This window comes from Hesperophylax consimilis, chromosome 2 (assembly GCF_061612785.1).
Source record: "Hesperophylax consimilis isolate HC1 chromosome 2, BYU_Hcon_1.0, whole genome shotgun sequence".
In the NCBI taxonomy this organism is placed as follows: Eukaryota; Metazoa; Arthropoda; class Insecta; order Trichoptera; family Limnephilidae; genus Hesperophylax; species Hesperophylax consimilis.
The window spans coordinates 9,815,966-9,843,227 of record NC_142837.1 but is presented as its reverse complement, the minus strand read 5'-3'; the positions used below and the strand labels follow the sequence as shown (position 1 = coordinate 9,843,227).

The window sequence follows — 27,262 nt, the reverse complement described above, 5'->3', positions numbered from 1 at the left end:
TCATCGTTTACTTAATTTAAAACTGTGCCAAACGCCAAATAGTTAATTGTTAAGACGAGCAGTTTTTCTAATTTCTTTCACAATCAAGTGTTTCTAGACGGATAGATTACAAGTAATCAAAGATTTTTTTCACCTTAGAACTTCCTTTTATTTATCTAAATATATATTTTTTACGTTTATCCACTTTTTAGCAAAAAGTGTAATTTAGAATGATGCCCTATGAAGACGCAATTGGAGCAGTTCTCTCCGGGCGCCGACTTTCCATGGCGACGAAGAGCCAAGAAGCCAAGGTATTATAATACCTAATAGTAGCCCCAGGCGTGCGTCGTTTGGCTCACGGACGGCCCTGACAAAATCCAAACCGCCATTGTGAGATTTTTTACACTAGCAATATTATTAGCTTGAGTATAATTCTCAAAAGTAAAAATAAAAACTTTACAAAACTTATCCACTTACTTTTTTATAGAAATTAGTATCAAGAAAGTAAAAAAATATATGTATTAAGAAAGCAGTTTTATTTTCATTATGAAAAATTAAACTTAATGTTTCGCCATTTTTGATAATTTATAAAGTAAAAGAAACATAAAGATTAACAATTATTCCAATAAAAAATATATTTAAAAACCATATATCTGGATCCTTGTAAATCGTGAGATAAGACAAAACAATGTTTAACGATAATAATTAGTAGGTAAAATAATAGAAAACAAGACAGTATTACAATTAAAGCAATAAAAGTATATTAAAAAATACCCGCCTATCTGCATTCTTGCAAATCATGAGATACAAAAACAATGTTTCACTACAATAAATAGTAGGTACAGTAAGTAATAGAAAACAATAAAGTTTTACAATTATCTTAATGAAAACATATGTAAAATATCCATCTGTGTTCTTCGAAATTATAGAATAAAATAAAACCGTATTTCAGAAAGATAATAAGTATTTGCAGTAATAAGGACATACGTTTTCAAGCTCAAAAATACAATTGGAAAAAACATGAATTATGTTATAATTCTGTCTGACAGGAGAATTGTTTCAGACCTGCTTTCTGTTTATATTACAAAGAGACAGAACGTAACAAATTTTTAATTACGTTCTGTCCTTAAATAATGTCAAAAGCCAGCTGGGCATAAAATCAATATATACAATAAGATAATAGATATAATAAAATACCAATCTCTCTGGGTTCTTGGAAATTACAAGATAAAATAAAACCGTATTTCAGAAAGATATGTAGGTATTTGCAGTAATAGGGACACACATTTTCAAGCTCAAAAATAGAATTGAAAACAAACATGAATTATGTTATAATTCTGTCTGACAGGAGAATTGTTTCAGACCTGCTTTCTGGTTATATTACAAAGAGACAGAACGTAATAAAGTTTTAGTTACGTTCTGTCCTTAAATAATGTCAAAAGCCAGCTGGGCGTAAAATTAATATATACAATAAGATAATAGATACAATAAAATAGAAAAAAAATGAAAACCTTCAATACATAAATATAAATTAATAGCAATGCAAACCCTGAATTGGAAATAATAGGTAGGTATTCTAAAAAAGTAAAAAGGTGAAAAAATAACTTTCTTCGTTACTACTAATAATATTATTATAGATTGGAATTTCTTGAATTCTACATAGTTTTTATTTAATTTATTCCACGGTTATTAAAAACTCAGTTTCGAGTAAAAAACACCAGTTGAGTTTTCCAGCTATATTTTGTTTACATTTCAAATTTTACTTTTATTTCGGCTAAGCAACAGCGGATCACAGCAACTTTTTCCCATTGCTTGCAATTTTTAAAAGCTATTTTTTTCCAAATTTCTGAGTTCGTCTTCGTGAGTTTTTAAAAATTGTCATAAATATGTAGCGAAAATGTTCAAAAACATTCTCTAATTCCTTTATATTCCATAAAGCCTGTGACAGACCTCGCTATACATTCCCATTGGTAGTGTATGCCGAGCGATGTTCTGAAATAGATCAAGCCATGATATGTCGCCTACCTAAACGAGAGACAAAAGGTGCTAGTGTAATGGTGCAAGAAGTAAACCCGTACCCCCAAATGGGAACCCTGCGCTTTAGATCATTCTGTTACTGGTCTGTATACCTATAACCTACCTATCCGGTTCCCAACAGGTTCCTCCAAAGACGATCAACACAATTAAACTGTCAAATTATTGCGCAGAACAATATTCTATTGTAGAGTTGAAAGGACACCAATCTAATATTTTTTTACATTCAACAACTATTTTGTACACTGTATTCTATACATATCAGATTGTCAAACAAAGGTATGACAAAGGCCAAATATAATCCATACAATAATTATTTATACAACAATATCCAATCACTGAGGTATTCTGATTTCGGGCGCCTGGAAACAAACTGGAAATCAATTTGTAAATAAATCGATTTTTATTTTTGTTTGTGATAATACATATATTATTATCCATACAATTCCATATAGCAAGGCTTATTACTTATTAGCTGAAGTCCCCGGCTAGCCAGTGCTTTACGCAGAAGAGTTTTTCGAAATCAGATGTAGACAATAATTTTATTAAGTTAAGTGTGCAAAACTCCAACATCAAGGAGTATCGAAATTCTGCTTTAAGAGGAGAAAAGGAGTGAATGTATTTTTTAAATTTGATGGTCAAATGTGCAAAATTTCATCAATATCGGAATAAAATTGTATATTTATGTAAAAAAAACAAATCCACCCACACACAGATACTGTTCTTTATGTACATAATTTATGTTTATATATACAGAAGATAAAATTAGCATTCCAACCGCGAGTGGTACAAAGTTCACTGAAAAGGGATACAAAATTTTTACGTATTTGAGTTACGTTCGATTTTGATCTTTTTACCGTTTTGCATTACTTAACGACTGATATTACATATTACACATGAAGCTGTGCAAATATCATGACGACATGATCGAGAGATTTTACTGATTCAAACCAACGAGCAATTCTGTTTTATCTTCGTGTACGTAAAGGTTAACCTAATAAAGATATTACATATTACACATGAAGCTGTGCAAATATCATGACGACATGATCGAGAGATTTTACTGATTCAAACCAACGAGCAATTCTGTTTTATCTTCGTGTACGTAAAGGTTAACCTAATAAAGATATTACATATTACACATGAAGCTGTGCAAATATCATGACGACATGATCGAGAGATTTTACTGATTCAAACAAACGAGCAATTCTGTTTTCATAAATGTTTAGATTCGCACTTTTTGATTCATATTAATTTATTACATGTCTCGTTTTTTTTAATTTTTGAACTACATTATTATATCGTTGAATTACCTATAGGTATACGTTTTTTATTCTTACTTCGTTGTCGTAAGAGTTTCGTCCTCAGTGGTTACATTTGATGATCATCAAGTGATATCATTGAAATTGCACGTCTTACGAAACATGATTTTGTTCTCAATTGAACATAAATTAAACATTGTGTTTAAAAAACCAAAAAACATAATGTTAGTCTTGAGAAAGACACCCTAACTGGAATAGGGAAAAATAAATCTCTTATAAAAATATATGAATTGTCAAGTACGTCGGATTAGAATAAAGCCGTCGACAAACCTTGGCACGCGATCCGCAAATTATTATCATTAAAACATAGCAGGATATATAGTGCGGTCGTAATATTTTCGCATATAATAGTATAATTCCCTTTCCTACCCGTACCGTGGCGTGTCACGTTTTGTCTGAAATAATATAATTGCACCGACTCAATTATAAGCGCATTATTCCACATTTTTACGAGTTTGTAAGTCTTCCCGCGCATGTGATTTATTAAATTAATCTAAATAATTATAATTGGACTTTCTATGCAGATTGTTGTTAACAAATTGTGTTAGTGCCGAGAGCTAAACCTTTTCACGATGTTTTTACAAAGTTTTTTATTAATCTGGAAATTACCAATATTATAGTTAGTTTTTAGTAACCGTATGTAGTACCTACCTACTGCATTTTTTATTGGAAAATGCTTTTCAATTAATACGAATTACGTGTACTTAACTTATTGCTCTGAAGAAAAGCTAAGCCCGTCCTAATACGTTGCCAGATCTTAAGGGTTATTTTTGAAGAAAGTGGAAGAGGTACCTAATAGATAGGGAGAAATGAGAGGTTAGATTTTTTTTAAATTAAAATAATTAAATATAATAAGAAATAAATAATACAGGAAAAGATATGAGTCCCAACAAACTACTTTTTAATGGTTTGTCATTGGGTTCTTTTAACTTTGCAAAGAAATTTATTTTAACTAAGTTACTTTATTGGAGATATATACGTGTATGTTTATTTATTTTGTTTTACTTTATTCGGGAAACAAACAGTTATACATATTTTATTTAAATGATTACATATAACAGGGTTGCATGAACCAGTAAGGTTTCCGCATTAAATTCATATTACATACAGAAAAAATAAAAACGTGAAGTTGAGATGACAGAAAATGAAAAAAAAAATATAAAAAACACAGATTGAAAATACATAGATAGATAATGTAAGCTAAGGGTGGTTTGTTTCACAGAATTTGAACAATTCATCAAACTTCGAAGTTAATTTTGAAGTTCTGTTGTTATTTCAGTAATGTTAAGCAACTGAAAAATGAATGTTGTGTTTAGTTAGTTTTATATATAAAATAATCAAATACCTTACACTTATAAATGTTTTTTTTACATTAGCTTCCACACAGGAGTCCCTGAGGAAAATAATTCCCCTCAGAGCCTTTGTCATCTTTGGGGATGCTGTATGGAGGGTTTTTTTAGGAAAAGAAGGGGAGGAAGTTCTGGTAAGGAAAACGTAGGAGAGCTGGGTAGGAACCTGGGGGTCAGTTTGTCCAGGAGTGACGGACGTATAAACCCATCCCTCCCACTGCAGTGCAAGGCAATTATCTGAGAGAGTCCTGCTGGAGAGGTCAAAAGGTCTCCCTCAACCAGTCTCTCCCAATCCGGCCTGCTACGGTAGGCAGACGGATCTGTCGCCAAGACCCACACAAACCTCATCCCATGAACCTGAAAACCCCTGAGTCACCAAACGTAAAGAACCACTTGGGGTGACCTATGGCTGAGGTTTCGGTTATCCCATAAATGCTTCCCGGGGCGGCGGTACACATAGACGCATATTATAAAATAAAATAGAGTAAACAAAGTTTGTACATTTTAAATATCAACCATGTGGAGGTCAAAAGTGATATCTAACAACAATAAAAACAAAAGGTATACATGCAGAGGTAGGTATAGCCTAAAGAGATGATATAGTAATGTAGGCAGTCAGAAATTATTCATATTGAAAATAATACTATCGTACACGTGCTGTGCATGGCATTGTGCTAAATGGAAATGAATATCTTACCATATGGCGATACTGATAGTACCGTAGTATCTCCACAGAGGGAGAAACATGTTTTAAAAACATTGATGTTTAAAAATCATAAGTTTATAATACTAAGAACTGTTGACCACTGGGCCCAGAACCAATTTGATTTTCTTTGGTTTAATTCTCCACCGAAGAAGATGGACATATCAAATTTATTCATAGTTCAATGGCAATTTAAATTCCACTCCGATTAATATCATTTACCTTTTGCAAATTAGCCAACCAAGAAAATATCGTTTCGTTAGGCACAAAACTAAGCGATTTAAAAATAAAAGTACCGACACGAAGTAAAGTTTTCTGTTATTTAAACATGTCTTTTAATTCTTTAAGTTCACCTACGCTTGTTACAATACGTACTTAAAAATAAATTATACTCACATAATTCTTTTTAAATTGATCGGTTGACACGTTGGACAGCATTTTTATTAATTCATGAATACTCACGCATAATAAAACGCTTCGTTTTATGGTTATTTTTAACATTTTTAATGGGATTCCAGATGTGCCATAAATTAACTCGGATGATAAATACGCATTTGGGTAATTTCATACAAATCACGGATAGTTTTATTAATTAAGTGATTTTTTATCATTTTAATGCGTCATCTGATAATTTATTTTATTTGACGGAAATAATAAACTATCCGAGTTGTTTTATGTTGCCTTTGAACCCGATCCATAAATAATACTAATTATTGTGGTTGTATGATCAATTTTTAACTGTTTATAGAAGCTAACCTCATGGAATAAATCTGATTTTGTATAAATGAATTCAATTATTTGAACGATCGAAAGATTGGAAATCGCCTAATAACCGTTCAATGGCACTGGAAAATCGGCTATTTGACGACGTTCATGTAATATTTGTAGTACCTACCTGCTAATTGAAGACACTAAACGCACTACATCGACAATGGCGAGTATCATACTCCATAGAGTTTCGTAATTAGGAAATATATAATTTTACCGCTATTTAAATGAATTGCGGAAATAAATGAAACATTCAAATTAATTATGTACCCTTTCTAGCTAATGTTAAATGGACAATAGATATATCCATTCGGTTCCATGATAACTCAACACTTTGACAATTCAACACACTTTGAAAAAGTGATATAAAGTCATTAGACGAGATGAAAAAAAATGAACCTAACCTAACCTAACCTACTTAACCCAGTTAATAAAGTTTTTGTTTCATCACTTTCCATAACATTTTAAAAATGTGATGAATTATCATTGTGATGATATATCCGGTCACCATCCATTCATATAAATCACTTTAGCAAGCATCCCTGAGCCAATGGGTCTATGGCATCCATAGTGTTGTGAGATGTTGTGAGGTGAAAGATATGTCAAGATATGAAGGAAAGTGGGCTATAGAAAGATGGGTGAACATGTCTACCATTTGCAACTAAACAAAGATAAATCCATAGGAATTTCAAATTAATTTCTATTTTATGTTTTTTTATAATACAGGGCTTTCCATTAAGGGGGGGCTAGGGTTTAAAAATTTTTTTTTCCATTTTTTTTAATTTTTTAAAAATAAATGCTTAATATGTTAAGAATATTGTGTTCAAATTTCAAGTTGATTGGAGCAAAATTGACGAAGTTACGAGTATTTTTATACCTGTCGGATTTTAACCCCTACCCGACCATACGTATAAGCCGAGCAGAGCAGGAAGCTGAGAGACAAACTAAAGAAGGCAGGATTCGTCGTAGACAGGAGCAAAAAGGTGCTTTAGACATCATGGATGATAGCAACATCCTTTATGGACCTGGCATTGATGATTCAGTGTGAGGTAAGCCGATAAAATTTGCTTATAAACGTTTAATACCAGATTTTTTAGTGTTCAAAACTTTAAAGCGTTTTTCCCACAACTCACGTTTTCAAAGTCGGTGCCCGTCATAACTTCAAAACTACTGCACCGATCCTTTTGAAATTTTGAAAACTATTTCTGTACATAATTTACGAGGTAACGCTGGAGAGTTTTTTTCAAATTTGTTAATAATTATTATTTTACAATAACAAATTAGCCGATTTTTTTCACTAAAAATAGCGTTTTTCCCTTCAAAGTGTTCCAAAAAATTGAAAAATTAAAATTTCGAAAAACCCTCCCAGCGTTACCTGGGAAAAACTATTATCTAACGAATGAACTTTAATTTTTTGATTTCAGATGACCCAGCACCGAGTTATGATGGGCACCGAAATTCTACTTTTTTTTGAGACGCGTCCGAATAATTGCTGCCATTGCCGTATTTTTTAATATTTCTCCGTGAAAATTTTATACAACATTCTTAAAATGTCATACTTTACCGTACTATTAGATTTAATAAATATATTTTAAATGTGTTGTCACAAAAAATTCACAAAAAAATGCCTTTTTTCGTACGAATTAACCCTAGCCCCCCCTTAAGAAGTGTTATTTTGAATAGCCCGCTATTTTGGTAGATGTTACTTTTGAAGCTGTCATTTTTTGACATTTAACAAGTAGAAACTACGCCATTAATAAAAATGGAACGATACACGCTTCAACAATGCATTGAAATTATTAAAATTCACTTGAATGAATCAAATGCAAATCATCTTGAGTGATGAGGCCCATTTCCACCTCGGTGGCTTCGTCAACAAAATTATCGCATCTGGGGCTCGGAAAACCCAAGAGTTATTGTTGAAAAGCCTCTCTATCCTCAACGTGTGACTGTTTGGTGCGATTTATAGTCCGGCGGAGTCATTGGACCTTACTTTTTCGAAAATGAGGCTGGAGCAACAGTTACGGTGAATGGATTGCGCTATCAAGAGATCATTAATGATTTTTTTATGGCCGGAATTGGATGGTTTTGATCTGAACAATGTTTACTTTCAACAAGACGGCGCTACGTGCCACACAAGCAACGAAACCATTGATCTTTTACAATTGAATATCAAAATAGCACCTCTTATTGGAAAACCCTGCACCATGGAAGACAAGAAGGTATCTGAAACTATTACTCGTAAATCCCCTCTTTTGAATCTTTAATTTCTACAAAATGTTTTACTTTACAATTTTGTATCGTCGTCACTATGTCATTTATTCAAGTGCCAACATTCACTATGGTTGATTTAATTCTATAATGCAGCTCTAAAACAATCTGTCTTAAATATTCATATTAAAATAACGTCTCTAATAACGGCAAATGGTTCCAGTCCGAGCGTGAAATTTATCAAAATTAATTGCTAGCAAAATCATATGATTTACTAATATAATTGCTCCTTATATTTTGTATTATTGGTAGGTAGCTTGAAATAGAGAATCTGACACAAATAAGTCAAGTCATAGATAAAACGTACGTGACAGCCAATAGGCTCATTAAAAATAACGTATTAGATTATGTGTATAATTCATAGCCCCCGATCACCCAGCATTTGTGAAAATCAAACACAGCTTTGTTCAGAATAGCCCCGCGCACATATAGGTCTTTACTTCAATAAATTTAATATTTACATAAATAATACACAGGTCGATTTTTAAATGCATTTGTTGGCAGAATTAGGAATGATCTATAATGCCACAAATCTATAATATGAAATTTATCCTATCATCCCTTACTTTTACACCTCATATATTCGCCCGCACTTGAAACACTGTACACCGATCTGGACTCCTTTATACCAAGCCCATATTGAAAGAATAGAAAGAATTGAAAAAAAATTAAACACTTAAATTATAAACTAAACTTACACTTCTCAAATTATACCGAATCCATTAAATTTCAAAATTTTAACTCCCTCCAAACACGACGTCTAATTTTTGATCAAATCTTATTGTTTAAAATCCTAAATAATGGTCTAGATCAACCCGACAATCTGATTTATTTTATTAACCCTCGTGTAGAACAAATATTTGAAAAAATTCCCCAATTCCTCGTATATGTGAACAATATAATACAAAAGTTTACAGCATTGACATTTTTGGTAATAACCTAAAGAAATATCGATATGAAGTAATGCGTATGATCGATTATTAATATGAGAGTATGGAATGTATCGGGAGCATCTCCTATCCTCTTCCTATTTTCGTCTTCCTCTCCCCTTCCTTTAATACAAAATTAATTTTAAGTTATTAAAACTTCATTTCCAATGAACTTTAGTTCAAGAAACTTCTGTGGCTTGACTTCAGTAAACTTGTATATTTATATTTATCATTGTATATTATGTAAAAGCTGTTTGTAAATAAATAAATAAGTAAATTATAATCTCATTATCGGCGCTACAGCTACATCGGAAGAATGGGGAATCGTGGATGACTTTGGGAAACACCTCCCCTTCTACAGGTCACTGTACATTCTTGTGCCTAATTCCGAGTTCACGCGAGGATAATACAATATTGTCTTGTCCTTGTGTGAATAAGGTATAAAGATCTGAACATTATTTCTGTCATCTAGAAGTACTTGTCACATAATTCTTCACGATTTCAACGAGCGCTAGCGTCTCTAAAACGCGACATATTATTTTATTCACAAGTTTGTCAAATTTATACAAACTTACACTAAAATTAACCAAGGTTAAAATTGTTGATCTATAAAAAATAATATGATTGATTCACCTTCAAATCTCCATCTAATTTGGCCCTGTCTTCAACATCAAGAGTACACCGCGCGGATATTATTATTTCATTAAATACGTTGTCAAACTACATCGCCATTAAGTAACATGTTACAAAGATTCACAGCGCAAAACGTTCTCGGGATTAAATCTTACAAACCAACCTTTTTTGATTCTGTAGCATCAATCAAGTCCCCCAAATATCATATTAACCACTTAACCACCACAAATCGCGGCTATTATGTCTACTTTTTGGACAATTTTGTGGCAATTTGTGTGGCGAGGATTAGAGACATTATTACCATAATTTCGTCAAGTCAATCAAATTATAATAAACTCTCTAATTTTACAATGTTTAATGTTAATCCTTTTTCATTCCTTTTCAGTCATGAGAAAAAAGAAAAGAAGTCGAGATTTAGCTGCGTAGATATTCAGAGTTAATGTGCATAGGAGAATAAACATTGAAGCATCGATCAATAAACCCTATTAATGGGTGCCAATTTTATAAAATAACGTCTACCTAAAAGCATGCGTTAAGTAGAATAAATTCAAATAAGTATAAGTAAATTTAAATAAAATAAAATTTAATTTTTAAGGACGCTTTAAAAACAGTTTTAAAAAAACTCAAATAAAAGTCGTACCGGAAAAAATCAGGTTCAGATTCTGGAATAAACTGTCAACAAATAAAGGCACAAAAACAAATTTTCTAATTTCATTGACACATTTTGTGGATATTTAATAAATATAGAGAATAATTGTTTTCCCAAAGAATATTGAACTAAAACGCAAGGGTAAATTTACAGATTTGTTTCCGTTTCCTAATGAATACGAATTTTAAATAATTATTAGCAACAACCAACAACATCAAAATCTTAATAAGTGTGTAGGACAAACCGCAACAAATAATTCCCTAAATTGAATTTATTCACAGCACTATAATGTGATATCATTAAAATAACCTTTTAAAATATTTACAAAAACCTTCCATCATTTACAAAGCAAAATGTCAAGTTGAAAAACTCGTAGAAAGGGGCTTTTTTCATCACTCTTCTTAAAAGTGCGAGTATTTAAAATTAGGTGATTTTTTGTGAAGTGTCTTCATTTTCCTTAGCGCGACGGCTTACACTGATCTGATGTACTTCTACTGAGATTCGTAAGTGGTATAATAAAATATAATTATGGCAATGTGTTATTATTTATTATATATCGAATCGTCTCATATTTTATTTATTCATGTTCTCACGCAACAGAGCTGTATTCTTTTTGAGTTTGGCATTAGGTTTCATAAAACATTCAAATCACAGTCTTAATAATATTCATCATATAATCAGTAGGTACCTACATAGGTACATACATTTTTTTAAATTCTCATCAATAATTGGCGTTCCTTGAAACTTGGTAAGATGGGAATCAAACTACGGAACGAACATTCCGGTTGGTAAATTTTGAACACTTATCGATTCCTGTAAACGTACATATTATAAAATAAAGTTCAATAATAAATTAATCCTGTTAGATTATCCCATTCGTGGTAATAAAGGTTCCATTATAAAACAGAACAATGACAAAACAGAACACTCTTGAGATGTGATCAAAAACAAATCGAACCCAACCTAACCTATTATTTAATCATGTTCAGTTTTGTTTGGTTACCGTAATTAACGGTTTCTGTATAATTTTGAAAATACTTTTCGTATAATAATAATTGGATAAGTATGTTCCCATATATAGCGCTGTTTTGATGAACACCAACTCAAGGACGCTGAGAATACCTACCCTATTCCTACTTTATGCGCCTAAATAGACATTAATTGAAAGTCAAATTCTTAAATGATCTGCTAAACTCTGGATTTTTTTATTATCTTTTCAAAATCATCAGACAAACATAACATACAACACCTAACGCAAGATAGAGATCAGCGTCTCATAAATAAACATGGCCTACCTGCCTTTCGTGACTCGTGACTGCTATCACATTAAACATAATATGTAACCGTTTGTGGCGTATACGCCTTCCTATCCGTTAAGCTGTAGTTCAATCCCCACACTTAGAGATTTAAAAATAAGCTGTTTCGCTGTGGAAATGGAGGGCAATTAACTGTTAGAGCTCGGTAGCAAACTTTAAAAATATAAGGGTTCATTAGGTTCCTAGTTTAGTATGGCTTGAAGTGCAAGGACGTGGATAAAAGTCCTAAAAACTTGCATTTCGCGCCTAAACACGTGCAATGTTCGTGGCACTAATGTTGAAAAGAGATCTTTCTTGATTATAATTCCCCTTTCCTTAGATTTCCCAAAGAGATTCCAGATTTTCGTAACTTAGCCCAACCTAACTTTGGGGCGAAGACGTGTTTTCGGTGAGGAACTATCTGCTTGAGGTTAGAGCTTTCAGTGCGTATATGTATGCAGATATTAAGCAAAAATCCTGTTGATTGTTAATAATAATAAACTTAATACTCTGTAACTACTTTCATAATACCTACTTCTTTTTGTATGTAATTGTTGTGTACCTTTTATTTTTGTCATAATAATAAAAAACTTACGTTTATTTATAATAGCAAAAAAAAAAATATATATATATACATATATATAAATATATATTTTAAATTACAAGAATATTACTTAATTTATAAATCGCTAGAAAATGTTTTGCACCACTGCCAACAGGTATGTTTCGAGTTTGTTTGTAATTATGTTTTGTGTAATATTGTGACAATTATAATTGCTGAATGTACTGTAGCCTGAGCCCAAATAAGTATTTGCTGGTTGAACTCCTCTATACAATATACAATTTACTTATCGTATACTAATACTTACCTGTGTTGTGCCAACTTGTCTTTCATGCTCAGCTTATTATCATAAATACTATGTTATACTTCTTATGATGCTATATACTTGTTATAATGCTCCTGTATAATTTACCTTGCATGTAAAAGCCGTCAAGGCGTGAACAAACAAATAAATAAATAAATAAATAAAATATTGCGTACAAAGACCTAGGAAGACACAATCATCCACATACTATATGATAGATCCGTGGCCGGTGTCGGCTGTCTGCGGTAGTAGGTAGAAGATGTATTATAATATACGAGCCCACTTTAGTCTTAAATTCGACCTTTTTCTGCGGACAAATAATACATCTAACATTTAATATCTTGCACGAAAGGTGGATACGGATTATACAGAAGTTCGTGCTAAAACAGTGATCGACAACATTTTCATTATAACTGTTGGGGCTTTACTTGAAAATTTATGACATAGGTAAACGGGTAGGGGTATTGTCGTACATAAAAATAATTATCGTCCATTTTCTCAAGCCATACACAATAAACAATCTTAGAAGTTTCGTTTTTTTTTGCTAATATATTTTCACTTATTCAAAAACAAAAAATGATATTATAATAGATTTTATCGCCTCGATAGTAGGTAATATCTCAATTGTTATTAATTTTGCAAAATATTTATGTTGTTAAGTGTCTGAAATCAAAGGTTATTATCCACTTCCCCTAGGGTTCACGCCGGTGCGTGCAGAAAATAGATACATCGACCACCTATTGCAGAACCGTGCACGCAACCTTTTCGGGGGAACCTTATAACTATCACTTACCTTTCCCCTCCCTCCCCTAGAACCTTCGAGACCCCTAATATAAATAATATCCCCCACTTCCCTTAATCACAACCTCTAGAATACGCCAGACTTACTTACTTGTTTTATGAATGGTTTAATTAATTATTTAGGTATTTGGCCAATAGTATTTTTGTTTCGGATTCATTCATACAAAACTATTAACTTTTTTTGTTGCTTGCTCGCGTGCTTTTAGTGTTTTCACTTTTATTTTCTAAAGTTTTGTAGAACGGTTTGACTATCAATTTCATTTTCATATCAAAACATTTATCAGTCAAAACACGCATCGCTTCTTGGTAAACATCTCTTAACACCTTCTTGTATATACTAGGTGAGGCCTTGTGAGTATAGTCTTTTATATGAACCACTTATTTTATATAGGCACGCAAATGTAAAGCAATGTGGTATTTCTTAATTTTTTGTACTAAAATCGTAACGGTTTATTTAGATTATGTTTGGTTAGATTTATTATGTTATCCTGAAAATACGCTTTTGTCGAAATTTAAACTTTCTGTGTGGGAACGTTTTCTTAATTTTTTTCATGTAAAAAAGTTTTTACTTTGAAAATCGACACTCGTATCTCGAGCAAATTGAAGATAAGGAACAAACATTTTTTTAATCCATTTAAAAAACGGAAATAATACAATATAAATAAATAATTCAGGAAAAGAGAATTAACTACATACTTTTTAGAAGTTTATCAGTGAGTGCTTTTAAAATGTTGATATGGCGTAATGTCCTGTTTGATACTTAAATTGACATTCAAAAGCTACAAGGCTCATGACGGAAATGTTGAATTGTCCTTGGAATACCAGACTAAAATAATTAAGCGAAAATTCATAACGCCCCACAACACCGTTTGGGAGAATTTGCTACTATTGCCTTGAGGTGATTTTTCACAAAAACGGCGCTATACAAATTATCCAATTATTATTATTATTATTGATTTCCTGGTATATAAGATTTTTACACATTACTAAACTAAACACATTACTGCCTTACTAAAAAATCTCTTTAAAACCGTTAAACGGTGATTTTGTTACATTTTTTATAAATACTGAAAAAGTTTAGATTCCATTTGGTACTAATAAATAAAAAATCTTTAACTTTGTTTTTTAAATCCGGCAACATTGCATTTTGCATCTTGTAATGACTCCGCGCATGAGCATTATGAGATTATTTTACTGTTGCTAGCATAGACAGCCATTTAGATATATGTCTTCTTGTGATATCTTTACAAAACGTGTTTTTATTCAAAAACTGGCCGATTTACTATTATATTCGTATTATTCAATAAATTTACAACTTATTTATGTTATTTTTCGTCATTTTTATTCAAGTAATTGTAAAATAATTGCATGTTGTAAAATGTACTTTAATTTTATACCAAAAAGTGGGGTTAAACGGTTATACCAACATTCAAATTTATTTTTATGATCATTTTGTAAGAACTTCAAGTGATGTTTTTTATAACATAAATGCCTAATGCACGTGTTGGTAACCACATATCTAAGAAATTTTAAATGTGCAGGCAATGCGTTAAAAAAATCTTTTTTGTTTTTGTTTTCTGGGAATTTTATATTTTCATGTTTTTTTTTTAATTGTATGAACGACATGAAAAGTAAAGTCACGATTTCTTCCAAATTTCTTTAATAAATTGAATTAAAATATTGCAATTTTAAATCATTAAAGTATTTTTTTTTAATTCAAAATTCTAAAGGGTTATTTTATTTAGTTTCTAAAATGGTTTTTGTTTTTACGTCATTTTCAAAATGAAGAAAAAAATGTAACGTTTAAAATACCTTGGAAAAATTCCGTAATTCTATGAGAAATTATTATTATTTCAAGTTTACACAACAGATTAACAACCATCTTTAGCTGGCTACTCTTGATCAACGCCGAGATATTAGAGACCTAGTAATTAATGCTTTACAAGATAATTCAAGATTTTATTGATAGCCCATACATATTACAAAATATTAATTTCAGATGTCCATTAAGAGCTACTGGATCTTCGGACATATTTCATATTCCTAAGAGCAATACAAATTATCTTGAAAATGTATTTATAAGAAGGAGTTGTGTCACGTTTAATGGATTATACTCAGATATCGATTTATTTAACACGTACCTAACTGAATTCAGAACATTCTTAACTAAATAACATTCTATCAAATACGCCAGTAAACTTATATTAGAGAGTTTTTTTTTCATCACATTTTCTTATTTTTCTTCCCGTTTTGCTTTCAATATCTATGACTAAAATAAAATAATTTTGAATATCCGAATAGCATCATAATTTGTTAACATCACTTTCCCTCATTCCATGTTTAAATTTAAACCTGGAAAAAATAAAAAAACCTTTTTGCAATTTTTTTAATTTGGTCTTAAATTATGAATATCGTTCGTTATTATAATGGCCAATGATGTAAACAATTCTTAACCGTATAAAAAATGAATGTATAAAGACAGTTTACATGACAAATAAATCAAAAGTAAAAATATATATCTTTCCATAAGCTATTTTAGGTCACTTTCTATTTTTTGTTTCGTTTAGTAAGGTTTTCACATACATCAAAAATAACAGAGGCAAAGACTTCACATAGTATTAAAACCAGAGAAAATCAAATAGGCAAGCTAATATACCTAAGTGTTTTACTCCCATTGAACACATCAAATAGACAATCTAATGTACCTAAGTGTATTACTACCTTTGGACAAAGAAACTCCGAATTTTTAGCTGCCAAATTGTAAGACAAACTCCTACCCAGTAACAAAAAATAACTACCTTAAATCCATCATATCTTGCATTAAAGAATTATCGGAAAAAATAACTGACTAGTTTTTCAAACACATCTTCAGATAAATTACTGAAAATCCAAAGCAAACCATGAATGTCACTGATAAGGCTCTATCCAAAACGTAGTTCCCATCAGCACATTTTCTCCCAATGAGGAGGTCTAAGAAAATATTCTCTATCTCTTTTATACTTACATTTACATTCTTAAAATGTCAAAATTATAATAAATTATATAAAAAAATTAATAATTTGAAAAAATGTTCGCTAAGCGTAATTTTTATTTTTAAACAAACGCCCATTTATCAGTTATTGAATCTTTGCTTATTGTCATTTTCGGACACCGAATAACCATGAACTTTTTTTAAATTAATTCATCACGTTTGCACTTCCTGCAGTGATTGGTTCAATAGAAATAAACAAAACCTGCCTCATTCCGCCTGTCCCACTTCTCCGCGGTTGACCCCGACCACTTCTCCATCTGCCCACATGCCTCCAAAGGTCACCTCTCTTTGTGCGCACCATTCACCATCTGACGTATTGACTTTACGAGCGGCACTTCTATTACCGTCATTAAAATATGGGTTTTGGAAAAAAACATATTCAGAATAGTGCCAAATCACAAGATCGTTTTACGAAGACGTTTTTACAATCGCCTGAATTTATAAATTATCGAACTATATCAATCTATTAGAGAATAGAAATGATTTTTAGTTTCAAAACCAATTTTTTTATTGCAGATACTGTAATAGTACACAGCTGCTGACCCTGTGCAAATCTGATTCTATTCTGAAGCCCTAAACCTGGATAACCCGAAACAAGTATCCATTTTGATACCTCAGTGATGACCATATCATTAATGCCTCGACTCTTAATATAATCATTCGTCATTATGATAATACCCTGCGTTGTCCCCGCTTAATGCCGCGGCCCCAACATAAACGTTTCTAAACTTTTCCGATTAACTGGGAATTATTATTGAAGGATTTACAAGGATAGTAATTTTTAAATTACAGAGTCGAGGTTGTAACCAGTTTATCAAGTGTGGTCAAACAGTTAAGTTTTTGGGACTTCCCTGTTTTGGAAAAAAATTAAACTCCTAAAAGTTTCATTCTGCTGGGGCAATAAACCAATGCAACCGTAATCCATTTACTTTATATTATAATAATTTACTTACTTACTGTACATAACCTAAATAATAAAATATTTCGAAATATCTTAAATTTTTCTTTTAACAAATGATCGATTTCGTTGGCAGAACTGGCAGAAAGGTCTTACATAAGTTCGCGACATTAGTTTTCTTTCCAATCGGTGTAGGTCAAAGTTCTAGGATTTTTTATTTTTTGTGTGTAAATCATTCCTCTATGATACTTATTTACATGTACGTAATATCTTTGGTCGTTTTAGCCACACTAGAAAAACGGAGCCACAAAAAATATTACGGTCGAAACTGACAATTTTGAAATCTTTGAGTCCGTTTCTATTCAAAATTATAGTCCCCAATAATCGTTCGTTTAATTCCATTTTATATAAACACAGACGGTCTCCACGCAAGGGACATTATTCAAAAATAAATTAAAAATACGACTTTTCAATAGACCATAGAATTAGACCGGTAATAATAATGTGGGACTGCATTCTGCACCTGTTGGGTAAACGGTGCGATTTCTTTAAACACACGTCTGGCGCATTTGATTGTTTCAACCCTTTACCTACTAGGGGCAATTCGGTATATTGTAGTGTGTTAGGTGTTGAAACTGCAAACGAATTAAGCAGCTTAGATGAACTAGAAAATGAACTGCAAGACAACAAGATGAAGAAATGGTGACGTTTGAGGGAATTGGGTGAAAGCAGATGTAGGGCACGAGAAGGAAACGTATAACTAAGTCACTTACCACTATAAAATCTCTGCGAACGAGTTCGGGCACATTAAACACAATCACTTTATTTGGTTATAGTTTTAACGAAAGCACACCAACAGTTAACACCGCACTATTACTGGAGGTAATTTCCATTAAACGACAAACAAGTATAAAACGACATTTTCTTTAAAAAACGAATATATAACGACCTGTTTCAACGATAGTCTTTTTTCCTTCCTGAAAACAAAAGCACTCAAATTTGAACGATCTTATTGCACCATGTTCCATTTTTCAAACAGTTTCCAACTAGTGGTGGTGTGGTTAGGGAAAGGTAAGAACTATATAAATGACATCCCGGTAGGAATCAATCATATTCTCATTTCAAAACCCAACATATAGAATCATATTGAATAAAACGAAAGTTGAAGTCGATTCTACCTTGGGTATTCTTCGGTCCTTTCATCTCTCGTTAGTAATATTAATTATAACATTTGTATCGTTAGTACAGCGCTGTTTTTGTACAAAATCACCTCAAGTGCTCGTTAGCATACTTTCAGTAACAAACAACTACAGATAATATCATCGGATGGCGTCGGAATTAAGAAACTGGGGTCACCCACAGTTGTGATGGGCTGATGACCAATAAATTATGAAAAACTGCCTTAAATTACTCAAAAATCTTGATTGTATATATCCAAATACACCTGTATTCGTCTGATAAGGTCAGGAAAGAAATAGGAAGTCGGAGAGGGTAACGCCGCGTCATCCATTGTGACATGTTTCTACGAGTTTAGTTTCGCTGGTTGAGTTTGCAGACAGCATTGTGAAGTTTGTCAGAATGATAGCCAACCTCCGATAAATGAAAACACTAGTAGCTAAATATTTAAGTTGGATCTACCTACTACACAACTTTACCATTCTTATAGGTCAAAAATTAAACGTTAGTTGCCTACCAGCATGTAGTTTTCATTTAACTACCTGTAATAAAATTTTACTAATCGAACCCTCTTTAAGTGGTCAAATTAAGTTTGCTGCATTTCGTTGTCATAATTAATTAATCTCAGATGACTTTTACATCCGTGGGATTATTGCACGACCAGTGGCGGTCCGTGTATTTTCAGTGATGCGAGGGGTAAGATTGAAAAAATACGACATTAATTATTTTTTTGCAGTTCAAAATGAAATAATAATAAAATCCATTTTTATGAAGATTTTAAGTACTCTTTCGGTTTGGGGAAACGCTGCATCCCCAAACTAAACAACGATCATACAAAAAATGTTAATGTTGAAATATATATATACACATGTATTTATTTTTTTAGCCACAACAACATTTTTCATTTCATGTCGTATCTTTTAATCTTCCACTCACGAAGAGTAACGGACCTCCACTGATGCCTTTTGTAATCCCCTTGAATAATACTGGAAAACATTATTTAATGTAGAAATAAGGTTTTTTGAAATACTGACGATTATTTTAACTCGTCTTAGAATAGACATCGTCCAGTGAGGCTGCTTACAACATGTTTTGCCTGCATTCAAACTAAAGAGATAAAAAAACACCGCAATAATTTAATAACAAATTTATTACCTACGTATTTTCTAAATTTATTGAAGCAATACACTGAGTTATTTTCATTTTTCTTAAATAGTAGGTATAGTTAATCCATCAATAAATCAATTATTATGGTTTAATTGGCAATATTTCCATATCTATATTCAATATGCGGGTAATTGTAGCGGGTGACTGTTAATTTCGATACTGATTTGAAGGTGACCAACTAAACACCTGTAATAATTGTTTTAACCGTCCATCGTGACTTACAGAATGTATAAATAATAAAAATGTCTAACCAACAATCATAATATTGTGTTGGTTGGTTTTGATGGTGAGATATGTCACTGCTGTCCTAATGAATGATAACCCTATCTCTATACAGGCTGTGCGAGCTAGGAAGTGACCAGCACTGAATAGCAGCGTACTTCTTATTCTTCCGCATCTCTTTCTATTTGCCCTTCCCACTAAATGGAAATTCCAGTGTTTAATGGCTGAGGGTACTCACTCTGAAGTAATATTTTTTTAGTTTTATCTTCACACCACACAACAGTCCCAACTGCCTGAAGCCAGTGGAATTATGTCACCCCCGGTTTGGGTATGTCGTGAAGCTGAAAGGAGCGAGGGGGGAAGGGAGACTGAGAAGTGAAATGTCAGGGAGTACCTGGTATTCAGATCGGGTCACTCAACATCGTTAAGCAATTTCATACAATGTTTCGATCATGAATGATAGTTTTTCACCAGGGCAATACTCGGAATATGTACCCCTCTGGAACTAATTTTAATTATGTAGGTAGTTTTAATTATTATTGCGCACGCCGGGTTACGAATCGGCGATTTCTGAATCTGAAGCCAGGTATCTTAACTAATCAGCCGGGAAGGTCGTCTAAAAATATTGAATGAAATTCTAATGGACAACAAATTATTTATATATTAAAGTAAAAAAATCTAATGTACTTTTAGAATCAGAATGTTGAATACAATAATTTGTTGTCATCATTTCGAATATCCACTTGTACATAATGTTTGCATGCACCTAATTGACAAGGCGTTGGAGCCGGAAAGTTTAAACTCCAACTAAACGCCATTAGTTATGAGTAGGTACCACTACCGTTGTTCTGGAAATAAAGTGTCTCTTCTGAGAATGGCAATTTACGTGGGTACTAGATTACCTACTCAGCTTACACAACTAAAGTCGAAACGCGAGCTTTTTTAGAACCATTCTAATGGGAAAATAATAATATGACTGACATTCTTTCCAAATCTACTATTATAATTTAAAAAGGTATCTTTTGACATTTGTGTCAAATGTTTAACACAAAAAATGGTCCTCTAATAACAGACGTAATAAATGCCATTTACGAATGGATTTTTGATTGGTATATCCTCAACGTAAAGGGAATTTTTTAACATTTCTGTTTACATCATAATTGTTTTTTAAATAGTTACTCAAATTTAGGCACCAATATCTTACATTAAAACGTGTTTAGAAAATGAAGTTAATTTGTTGGCATTTGTTGTCTACTGGTCATGTAATTGGTTAGATTGTTTTAAAGCTAACAGTTTAAAAGTTAAGCTAAGTTTTTCCTAACAACGAAGGGGTTTATCAAAAACAAACCTCTCAATACTATAAATGTAAATTTTTGTAAAATCTGCTAATTTGTTTCTCCTTCATTAACCCTTCATAAAGTTTACATTCATTTCTGAGAAGATAATATTTCTTATATTTAAATAACATATCATAAAGCCAACAGAATTATTTCATTGATTACATACCCATAATAATGGTGTCCTTCTCTCGCCCTACATTTTTTCCAACGAAAAGTCGTTTTTGGGTGTCTTTATTATGTGGCAATCTTAATATTTTTTGTCAATAAATAAGATTCATTACTCAAACGTGTCATCTTTCAAATTAACGATTATTAGTTCTTGTCACGCAAGTTTCTTTCCTTCGTTATGAATTTGAAAAAGTCAACAAATGTTCCTAATAATGACAAATTAGTCGTATTGAATTGTATTCAATTGTCTTCCTACGCATCGCACAAAAATAAGTTTGTGTGGGAAATTTCTTTATCTAAATAAATAACATAATTAATTGGTAGTTTGAAAAACCCCCATTTTACAAGAATACATTATTTAAAAAAAAATTAAAAAATATGACCAACCAAATATAATTATTATTCTTTATCTATTGGCATTTAAAATGTAACCAACTAATGTATCCAAATTAACATAAAATTATCATGACATATTATTAGATTATTATTGAATTAATCTTTTAGCTGGCAAAACTGAATTTCAATTTATGGCCATCTGAAGGGTTCAAAAAAGATAAAAAGCAGATTTATTTGCTACAGTTCCATTTTTGTAATCTGAGTTTGGCATATTATAAATAATCGTTGCAGTTCCAAAATTGAAATCAGCATACATAATTGGCACCTAAAATAATATTGCGGCTACCGAATCGTTGAACCCGTGACGTCTTTATGTCGATTATATTGCGTGCTGAATGGCGATTGATGTAAAGGTGGTAATTTGATATCGATCTGTAGGGCTCGCTAACTATCGACTTGGAGCGATTAGTAACCTACAGAAGTAAGAACGGAGATGTTGATTAATTCAATGTGGGTTTCTTGCAATTCATCGTGAACTTTAGCCTCAAGTTTAAATACATCCTCCTGAAGACAAGTCCAAATATCCAAATTTCCATCGTATTGGTGCAGAAAAGATAGGTTCTGTCGCTGGGTATTTTGTGGCAGTTTTATTTAGTTAATTGGCAGGAAGCCGGCTATACATTCGAGGAACCTCCTTTTTAACGCTCTCCGAAATTGATTTGTAAACGTATTAACCTCAAAACCACATGAATTCTTATTTTTTTTAAAGTATCATCGAAATAAATCGATACGAATGTGTTTCTAATTAGTTTGAGAATTTAAATTATAAAGTTGGAAAATTTTTAAAAACGTATGTTGCAATACAATATTTGGAAGCTATCAGAACGATTGTTTAGTTTTATCTTGTGATGTAGGAGTAGGGAATTTGACAATAGGAACCGTGATTTCATACACTACTCGGAATGCAGAGAATAGACTTTATCAACAGGTTGAACAAACACCTTATTGTTAAAACGAAAGGTGTCATTTGGAGATAATTCATTGACTAAGTCTTGTGACCAAACAATAGCGAGGTCGTCGCTGTAATTATTATATCCAATTGGCAAGTGATAATGATAATAAATAACGCAATTATACATTAATAATTCAACTAGATTTTGAATAAATTAGCAATATTTTATATCAGTAAACTTTCTCAGTGTAATCGACTTTTCATAGTTAATAAGAGACGGCACCGTTATTACACATTTTTTTTATCATCATTTCAAACATATCTGAAAAATTCTTTGAAAATTTGAATGCGGAATGCAGAGAACAAACTTTATCACCAGGTTGAAAAAACACATTTTTCTTGAAAGGATACGTGTCATTTGAAGCAAATTCAATAACTTGTCTTGTGACCAAACAATAGCGAGGTCATTGTTGTAATTATTATATTCAAATGGCAAGTGATATTGATAATAAATAATGCAATTATAAACACATTTGTAACATTGGAAGTATAATTTTTTTCAAATGCCAAGACATTTTAGGCACCTGTGTGCTTCGAATACATAATGGTTAAAAAGCAGAGTGATATGAAAATACATACAAATTAATCTTTCTGCAATATTTTACTCGTTAGTTTCCATTTTGAAATAAACTGTTCACCTATTTTTTAATATCTTATACTGCATAGTACCTACACATTGTTGAAAACCTCTATCCACAATGTAATAATTTCATAGAGATCTTTTTTATGTAAATACCGTACTAGAGTTTTAGAGTTTTAGATTTAGATTCTGAGTGGTGGTTCTGGGTGGCGACAATGCGATTTCTGATGATTGAAAAGGTACATACAACTTTGAATGATTTTTTTCATAAGTTTGCAAAGTTTTCAAAATATTTCTCAAAAATTCACTAATTTAGCGAAAGTTTCAGAAGCGTTGTGTGTTATAATTACATTCTCCTACAAATGATGATAAAACGTATTTAAAAATTAATAAAAGTAACACAATGAAACAAGATTATTTATCAACCATGTGACTTACGACATTGGATTAATTAGATGCGACGCCCTCTTTTGAAATAAAATTGCGCCTCATAAACCAAATCCTGTTTCAAATAACAAAAAAAATAAAGCAATAATTTAAAGACTTTAAATGAGCATTTATACAATAAAATAATCAATATAATATTCATCGCCTCAGGATAAGATATAGGTAAGATGGTTTATCCTTCTTTGAAAGTGAAATTCACACGTTCCAGCGTCTGTAGTAAAGAAACGGCCGTGGATCGACAAATAAAAAAACATAAACAGTCTTGAGAACATAGCAATAAATCTATTTAACGTGTGGTGTGATATATGATTTATAACAATTTATTTTTTTATTTACAATATGATCTAGTATCTAAGTAGGTACCTATCTCTAGGAGTATCGGAGCCGATACTTTGCCCCGAGTGATACCAGGACCATATCTTCAACGTTTTACGAATACTTCAGCTTTCTTTATTAGGTTAACATTCTTTTCGGTTTCTCAACTGAAGAGTTTTCATTGTTTTTCTTTACTTGAAGAATTGCAATTTTCCAGATTATATTGTATTGTATATTGCATATTGTATTGTATTGCATTGTCTTATACGGAGAAAAATGAGTATGGCTGATTTATTTTAATCCTGTTAAAAACGTGATTGCAATCCATTTCCTAGTAAAATAGTAGTCCATTCAGAATATATCGGAACACGAGTTCATGCAGGTGTCTTTTTCTTGATAAATATGATGACAAAATGCTACAATATTGGAATGTTTATGAACACGTGTTCTGACATCCTAGTAACATATTAATGTTTTACCGACAGCTTGTTGGGAAACCTAACAACTAATTCATTCAAAGCCTATGGTCCCGTTTTTAACAGGAATATATAAATAAATCATTCCGAACAAATCTGAAAAATTCTTTGAAAATTTAAAAGCTTGTGAAGAACAGAATCTGATTCCGTGTGAACGAAGCCAGAACAAAAGTTGCGTGTTCTCAATCCACCTCTGAAACTACAGGCTCTTAGTACTTACGGTCAACTACAAATGACTGCGAGTTGGTTAGTTGTCTCTCCCCGCCCGCGGTGGTTGCTTCGCCTTGACGTTACGACACCCATTTTTTGTCCGGCGTATCTTGGATAAAAAATCGAATTTGCTTCGAAACAAACATTTGTAAAACGCATCATTAATTATAATCAAATGAAACAAAGATCGCCATAATGTATTTCATTACACTGTCAACGGATCGCCCGCGGCTCTGAAGTCTATTCTATTCGTATTCTGTTGCACAAGGACGTTTGGTTTCTCAACAAAGGTCAGGTTATTCGGGTGCCGTTTTATATCGTCATTAATGTGGAGCTTTTATTCAAAATAAATAGAATTTGATCTCATCACCACACAATAATCTCAACTGTCCGCTACCAGTGGGAGAGTAGCATATGGAATAGTTTTTATTTATATTTATTTTTAAGAAACACAGCCTTTTCACAAAATATTTTTTAAATAATATGTTACACATATAGCAAGCCAAAGAATTTTTCAATGTTTGAAAATGGAATAAAGGATGAGAGGGAGATTTAGAAAATAAATACGTGGGTGTTCCAATCTGGACACTAAGGACGGGTTGTTTCAGAGAACTTGAACAATTCATCAAATTTAAAAGTTAATTTCCAAGTTCTGTGAAAGTCCCATTGAAGTTCTGTTACTAAATCATCATGGGCCAGTTTCTTCACAGAACTTAAATAATAAGAGAACTTTAATAGTCCTTTAAAATTAACCGTGAAATTTGATGAACTGTTCAAATTCTCTGAAACAACCAGTCCTAAACTTTCATTCTTGCTTTTCTAATTTTAAATCGGAGACAATAATTAACAGTATTTTTCTCGGCTGAGCAATGGCAATGCGTAGAAAAAGATACTGTTAGCCTTTTAAATCCCAATTATATGAGCAGCGTAAAAGCAACACAAATCTATTTAGTCTAGGTTCAAGTCTACACACAGAGTAGTGCTACACGATTTGTTTTAATTGATTTTTTTTTGCGGTACGAGGTGGAGTCAGTAAACAGGCTATCGAAACTATTTTAAATCTCTGGGAAAAGTGTATTGGGATAAATGGAGACTATGATAAGAAAGAAATAATTTTACTAAAATGTTTTTCGTTTTCTTTGTTAGTTCGGTTATTCAGTTACTACCCGCATCTCTTCCGCGTTCATATAGTAAAATACTCGTACCTATACCATCATATCTCTAAATAGTATAAAATAAAGTTGCTATCCGTGTCTGTCTGTTTGTGCGCATAGTTCTTCTAAACTACGCAACGGATTTTGATAGAACTTTCACTATCATTTAGAGAATTTATTCCAGAAGGTTTTATGCAACATAATGTATATATATATTATATCTATATATATAGTCGAGCAACGCCGGGTAAACGTCAGCTAGTTGTATAATGTTTACGTTTACTTAGCATGCTTTACGGGAGGCCTACTTCTTGACAATGGTTGTAATGGCATCGAGTAAATGTAATTTGCTTTGAGTCAAAATGTTTTGAGTTGTAACAATAATACGGATTTTTTTGTGTAATTATAGAGATACTCACAAAGCAGTTTGTAACGATTGTCATTACATAAACAACGATATCGTTAACAATTTATCCGTTAATTCGACCTAAAATCTGGTGGGCGAGACATTACATCTAATGTTTTCTTATTCTGCCCAAATATGGATCTGTCATATTGTTCAATTTATGTATGAACAGCAATGTTGGTTCACAGGTTCTTATAATATACACAAATGAAAGAATATCTTTGTTTTAAACCACTTTAATTAATTTATATACGTCGACCGGTTTCGGTTGAACTCAACCTTCATCAGGATAATACACATATAAACTGTTTATATTTATAGTTTATATTTGTACTGTCCTGATGAAGATTGAGTTCAACTGAAACCGGTTGACGTATATAAATTTAATAAAGTGGTTTAAAACAAAGATATTATTTCATTTGTGTAATAATGTCAAGCCACAAAGTGTTTGCTTCCTTCGATAATCTTATAATATATTTTGTTCTTCATGCCTAGTAGGTACTTCATTTTTTAGGTGTTTCGTGATTTTTTTTTTAGGAATCTAGTGATAAATTCATATACATATATAATTTGGCTTTATATATTTAACTTTAGTTTGGTACCTAAAAGTCGAGCCTAGAAAAAAGAGTCGTAATGTTACGACTGTTCATCATAATCACCATGGGAAATTATTAGATATCTTTAGTATTAAAAACTCGTTTTATTTTCATTAAAACGTATTTTAA

General features: G+C 31.9%; 1 protein-coding gene across 1 annotated transcript in view; it reads left to right on the top strand.

Moving 5' to 3' along the window:
* Positions 1-209: 209 nt before the first annotated feature.
* Positions 210-27,262, top strand: part of LOC149425675 (zinc finger protein basonuclin-2-like) — a 33,248-nt gene continuing 6,195 nt past the window's right edge. Inside the window, exon 1 of the mRNA XM_089645981.1 lies at positions 210-290. Coding sequence (XP_089502107.1) covers positions 210-290 — 81 coding nt within the window. The remainder of the gene's footprint in view (positions 291-27,262) is intronic.